The sequence below is a fragment of the Emiliania huxleyi genome, assembly GCF_000372725.1.
Source record: "Emiliania huxleyi CCMP1516 chromosome Unknown EMIHUscaffold_19, whole genome shotgun sequence".
Taxonomy (NCBI): domain Eukaryota; phylum Haptophyta; order Isochrysidales; family Noelaerhabdaceae; genus Emiliania; species Emiliania huxleyi.
In genome coordinates, this window is record NW_005200690.1 from 127,636 (window position 1) to 133,635 (window position 6,000).

The 6,000-nt window shown below is 61.9% G+C and overlaps 2 protein-coding genes across 2 annotated transcripts in view; one reads left to right on the forward strand and one right to left on the reverse strand.

Moving 5' to 3' along the window:
• Nucleotides 1–353: 353 nt before the first annotated feature.
• On the forward strand, nucleotides 354–1,394 carry EMIHUDRAFT_99442 (hypothetical protein; the record flags this gene model as incomplete). The annotated part of the gene is made up of 1 exon (XM_005782356.1): nucleotides 354–1,394. One exon carries the CDS (start codon nucleotides 354–356, stop codon nucleotides 1,392–1,394), a length of 1,041 nt encoding a protein of 346 aa, XP_005782413.1.
• A 3,742-nt stretch (nucleotides 1,395–5,136) lies between these two features.
• The window catches only part of EMIHUDRAFT_462889 (hypothetical protein), a 2,843-nt gene continuing 1,979 nt past the window's right edge, over nucleotides 5,137–6,000 (reverse strand). The window contains exons 7-9 of the mRNA XM_005782357.1: nucleotides 5,893–5,993; nucleotides 5,667–5,747; nucleotides 5,137–5,603 (exon numbers count right to left, since the gene is read on the reverse strand). Of these exons, the coding sequence (XP_005782414.1) occupies nucleotides 5,424–5,603; nucleotides 5,667–5,747; nucleotides 5,893–5,993 (362 nt within the window). The 3' untranslated portion in view covers nucleotides 5,137–5,423. The remainder of the gene's footprint in view (nucleotides 5,604–5,666; nucleotides 5,748–5,892; nucleotides 5,994–6,000) is intronic.

The following is a 6,000-nucleotide window of genomic DNA, read 5'->3' on the forward strand; positions in this document are numbered from 1 at the left end:
CAACTCTGCCCTCCTCGCGGCGTATTTTGGCCCCTCGAGTTTATCGAGCTCTCCTCGCGCAAGGACGACTCTTCTGAAGAAAGAAAGAAAGAAAGAAAACAGACAACCCAAGGGAGGGATGGGAGACTCTTCTGACGCCCATGCGCGAACGCGCAAATTCTTTCCAGGCCGCTTGGCAGCCACATCGGGCAAATCGCAAACAGTGCGTTTCGCGTGCTCGGTGGCCTCGCTGCTCGTTGGCCTCGCCGTCTGCTCATTGGCTGCTTCGCTGCACACTCAAAACAGTGCACGTGCGAGCAGGGCGAGCCTTCTCGCGCCCGGTCGAGTAGCCTCATTGGTGTGCGAGCCGAATTATGGGTGCACTGGAGAAGGCGACGCCGCGAGTTGATGAGACCCCGCAAGAGGAGACACTTGTCGCCGCGCTGGAGAAGGCGACACCCGAGCGCGCCACAGCGCCCAAGAATCCGATCCACTGCGGGCTCATTGTCGGACGGCCGCACCAAACTGAGCGCTTGGAAGTGCGGTATGCCTCGCCAGACAGCTGGGAGCGCTTCGACGTGCGACTCGTCCTGAAGGACCCGACCAAAGGGTGCTTCGACCCAGCCGAGCCGGGCACCGACGCTGGGCGCGACTGGCTCGAAGTGGTCCTGCGGCCGGCTGGCGGCGGCGAGTGGCGGCTGCGCTTGCCCGCCTACGCCGCGCACCTCGTTGATCCCACCACGCTGTACGAGATCGAAGACGTCGGCTCCGACGCGCTGAGCACCTTTTGGAGCGACGGCACTTGGTCGGGTTCGCTAGTGTGGGACGCGGCCGTGCATGTGACGGAGGAGATGCTCGGGACGGAGCTGGGCGAGAGGATGCGCGGCACGAGTGTCCTCGAGCTAGCCTGCGGCCTCGGCTTGCCGGGGCTGACGGCGCATTGCCTCGGCGCCTCTCGCGTTGTCCTCAGCGACCGCGGCCAAGTCGTCGGCCTGGTGGAGGAGGGGCTGCGCGCCAACAGGGCTGCGCTCTCGGGAGGCGGACGGCCGGTGCCCGTAGCGGCGGTCCTCGACTGGGGATCGGCCGCCGCGCGCGAGTTGCTGCAGCAGCGGCTCGGCGGCAGCCAACCCGACTGGATCATCGCGTGCGACTGCATCTTCGAGTCGCTCTTCGGCTCCACCGACGGTGTCACGTCGATCTTCCTGCTCCTCCGCGTGCTCGAGCTCCTGTGCTCGCCCACGACTCGTGTGCTCGTGGGACTGGAGCGGCGCACGGGAGACGGTGCCGAGAAGTTCCTCGCCGCCGCCGAGGGCGCGGGATTCGTGGCGTCGCTTCGCCGGCGTCACGGGCGCGTCGTGATTTTCGAGATGGGGCGGGCCCGCATGCCCCGTGCGCATGCCGATGGGGCGACATAGCGACGCATTGCACCGTGCCATATCTTACTAATCCACCGCTGTATGTCTGCTCACACTGACATCATGCCTAGCGCGAGAAACCCTGAGCCCCGGCTGGTGTCGAGGTGTTTGTAAGGCCCGGTCCTGGTCTCCCCGCGGTGTCGCGTCTGTGTCAAGCCGGTGTCGAGGGACAGACGTGTCGAGGGGGTGTCGAGTGGCATCTAGAGTGTCGAGCGGTGTGCGCCTTGGTTCATCGCTGCCCCTGAGGGAGGAGATCATCCATCTGCTATAGCACGTGTTCTTTTCGTACTGAGTGCATAGCTCCTACCCCTCTTGCCACAGTCAGACGAGAGGCGAGAGGCACAAACCACAATCGCTCCCCCGGGACCCGGCCGGCGCCGGCCGTCTGCGTCTCTGTTCTTTGAGAGACACTCTACTCTCCCCCTACATACATCTCGTACCCGCTCTACCAGTGAAGGGACAGGGCGGGTCGCGGGTACGGGTGTAAGGAAAGCGTCAGTGAGCGATGCCGACGGTCGGAGATTGCCTTGTGTGAGTCGATCGCACTTGAGAGAGGCACGGCATGTACTTTACTTTCCCTGTTTTCTCACACACAAGTGTGTCAAACTCACTCAACGCAGTAGCCAACACACTTCGGAGCTCTCACGTAATCACACACTCACTATGTGCACCAATGAACAGGGCGAGAGAGCGTGTCCTGCGACAGCTTTTGTCGGGTGCCTAGGCTCTCTCAAACATGGCTCCGCAGCCATCGGGTGGGGTTGCTGAGCTTGACCTTGATGTTCCTTGCTGAGACGGTGCATGTCTGTGCCGTCGACTTTGACGGACAACCCCCCGGGCCGTATTTCCCAGGGACAGCTGCCCAGATGTCGCTCCGGAGCTGGAATTTGCACTCACCCTGCACGCATCCGACTGTGTTGTACCAGTCGCTGTACGTTGTGGAGGACACGTACTCCTCACACGTGCCCTTCGATGTCTGATCGCACACACCCATCGTGGCCTTGCCGCTGCTGCCGAGAGTTTGATCGACAGTGAGCGTGTAGTGGAGCTGCATGCCCGTCGCCGGGTACTGCTGTTGAAAGCAAATCGAGTCGCCGTGCTGGTTCGGGGCACAGGTGTTTTCTCCGAGGCGGCCTCTCTTAGCCGGCCGGCCTCGCTTTGACGCGGCGCGCTGAGCTCACCGTGCGCGCTCCTGCTGGCGGAAGGCATGGGTGGGCTTCCATGCGGAATCACACGCGCGCGGCGGCAAGTAGCGCGCTCCACCTGTGTGCAGCGGAGACCCGCGGCGCCGGCGGATCCCCGTGTCTTCCCCTTCCGCACCAGGCGTGCGGAGCGGTGGGGGAGGACGCTCTGGCGGAAGTTTTTGTTTTCACGTTTCGTTTCACGTTCATGTGGCGCCTCAAGCCTCTTCCACCCCCCACCCGGCCCCCACCGCCCGCAGCTGACGGCTCTAGTAGCCGTCCGTCGCGGCACGCGGCGGGCCGACCGGCCGACGACCTCCCTCGCTTCCCTTCGCCCTCCGAACCCTTGCTAAAGGTGCGACATCAACTGCGTAGCAAGGGCGAGGCCGCGACCAGCAAAGCGCGGAGAGGCGGAGCAGCAGGGCGGGTCTCCCTGAGCGCGCGTGGAGCGGGGGCCGCCGTGCACGGCGCGCGTGCTAGACAGTAGCGCAGTACACGAGAGCGTGTCGCCGTGTGTGGGGCTGCGGCGGCGATCACAGGCAGGGGACGACCCCACGAGGCTTCTTTTTTGCGCTAAGAGCTAACCTAGGTACGTACGGCAGTAATCCGGAGCCCACGGGTTCAAATTTGAAGTGCGCTCTCAGCGGAGGCGCCTCTCTCCCAGAGTGGGAAAGGAGAATGGTAGTTTTGGTAGGGTCTGCGGGGGATCAAGTTTTCCGAAACTCGCAATGTCAAAGAAGGACAATGAGGCGCGCACGTTGATGCTTGCGTCCCCTACTCACGCCATTCAGACGCCTTCAGGTGGCCGGCGCTGTTGTCGGAGCTATTCCCGGCTGAATAGAAAACGCGAAATTGAGCCCTGCTGCGGCAAGATGTTATCTGCCAGAACACGAATGGCGCTATTCCTCCAGATCAGGTACTCTTCCGCACCTTCAAACCGGCCGGCGTTGGTGTCTGCGTCGGTCAAGAAAGAGGTGAAGATCGCTTCACAGCTAATTGCAAATCTGAACCATTTTGCGCTGTCTCCAACTATGTTGTCACGAAACTTCTCACTTGCCCGGACTGCGTTACGGTTTAGCCGAGACTCGCAGTCCCGCATCCCGTTCTCAGACTGCAGCTCCATAAACTTAAATGACACGATGAGAGCCGGAAAGAACCATGCCATCGGAGACCCGGAAAAAAACCATGGACGTAGGGGGGGAATAAGGGGAATGGTGATCAAGAAAGCGGCTTTCCATTGCATTCCCGAGTCGTCATGCATATGCATCAGCCCGAGAATAATGGTGCTCGAGATGGGGTACATCTCGATGAACATGCAAGCAAAGCCAGCGAGGAAAGCAAGAGGAACGAACGTACTGAAAACGACAATCAGATATCTGATAGCGTCGATCTTTGCGTCGCGAACCAAGCCCATTCTGTTTAAACCGGATCGGGCGAAGTCGACCATCATGTAATTTGCGACCGACGACGTGATTAGGAAGAACATCGTGGTGACGGAGGACCTGCGGGGACGGAGGAACGAACTTGGCATCCCTCCCCGAACTTGGCATCCCTCCCCGCAGGCTGTAATGGGTGTTCAAATGGTGTTCGCGCAATCTGCACAATGGGTGTTCGCGCAATCTGCATAGCCGTCCCACAGCAGCTCTCAGAGAGCAGGCGGCGTCTTGCGCGCAGCGCGCTGGACGCACCCCTTGGAAGGGCCGGTGGGGAGAACGACCTGCCGTATGAGGTTGAAGGAATCACGCGAGAGACGGTGCCAGCCGTGAGGGCACACCCGACAGTCGCCGCACTATCAACCCAACCCGCGGCAGCGTGGTGTGCCGAGTACTAGCAGGTGAGAGACGCAGGATGGGAATAGGAAACAGCTCTTGCAAATCACCGGAGTCTTCCGGTTGTTGAGGGCGACGATGTGCTATTGGCGCTCAAGGCATCAAGGGTCCTTGCGCGCACACGTCCCCTGTTTCAAAGTGGGCGCCCGCGGAGGTTTTCATCGTTTTTCTTGTTTCATGAGAAAATACGTCTGTGAGACGTGTCCTCGAAACCAATTGTTGTTTGTTGCATGCAGGCACAGTCGGTCGGGCGGGCGCCTGGCGGGCGTCGGTCGAGCGAGGGCGTGCGTGCGGGCAGAATGTTCGACATTGGTAACCCCTTGCTTCTCGGCGATCCGGTTGGGAGAGATTTTTAGCAATACCAAACAAATTTTGTTGTCCGGTTGGAGGAAAGGTTATTTTCCGTCTCCCAAGGTGCCGGTATGATTTTCTTTAGATTATGATGTTGCTGGCAAGACAGAGAGCTCGGACAACATCACAGCGGCTACACCAACCGCGCCCCCCCGCCCCCCAGACCCGTGTGTCAAGCCCCGGGGGTGTCCAGGGAGGCAGAACAGAGTGTCGTCGAGGGAGGGGTGTGCCCTCGCCGGTGGACCCCCCCCCCCCCCCCGGCCTGTTTAGTCGCAAGACGCAAGTCGGAGAGTTCTAGGTCGATTATATTACGGCGGAGAGTCCTCAGAGTGCGCCCCGCCGCTCGCGGCGCGTGAGGCCCTGAGCTGTCTCCGAGAGAAGCTCCGCGAGCCTCGACGTGAAAACACGATTATAGAGAGAGACGCGCAAACGAATCGAGAATAGACCCCCTGCTCGCCCCGCGCTCCTCGTCTCACGGGACGCGACCTCGAGAGATATGAACACGGGACGAGCAACGTAGTTGGGAAGAGAGAGACATAATGTGTGTGTGGCGTCGAGAGAGAGTGACGCTGAGTACTCGCGCTGCCTTCGGCCTGCGCCACGCCTGCCCGCCGCCGCGAGGGGGCGCGGCAGGCGGGCGGGCAGCCGCCAACCGCCGCCCGCCCAGCTCAGCTCACCTTGCTGCAGATGGTGGACTGGAGCGCCGCGAGCTGCGTCGACCACTTGTCGAGCGCGCTGTACTTTTTGGCGTCGGCCGCCTTGTCGGTGAGGAGGAGGAGCGCGCCGACCTGGTCGATGTGGCCGTCGATGTGGCCGTCGAGGATGAGCGAGACGAGCAGCTCCTCCACCTCGCCTGTGATCAATGAAGTATGGTTGACATCAGCTGATATTCATCAGGCGAGCTCCTCGACCTCGCCCTGCGCGATGTTGAGCTCGCTCGAGATGAAGGAGAGGCGGATGCGCGTGTACGGCTTGATGACGCGCAGCAGGACCTGCGACGCACACGCGCGGGTGGAGCACGGCTCAGGGGGCGGAGGGGGCGGAGAGGCTGGGGGCGGGGGCGAAGGCGGGGGCGAAGGCGGGGGCGAAGGCGGGGGCGGGGGCGGGGGCGCAGGGCGGGGGCGGGGGGCGGCTCGCCTGCGTGCGGATGTTCTTGAGCAGGTCGTCGAGGTACATCTTGATGAATGCGTCGCCCATGATGGTCGAGTTGTTGCGCTTGAGGATGCGCTCGAACTCGCCTTTGGC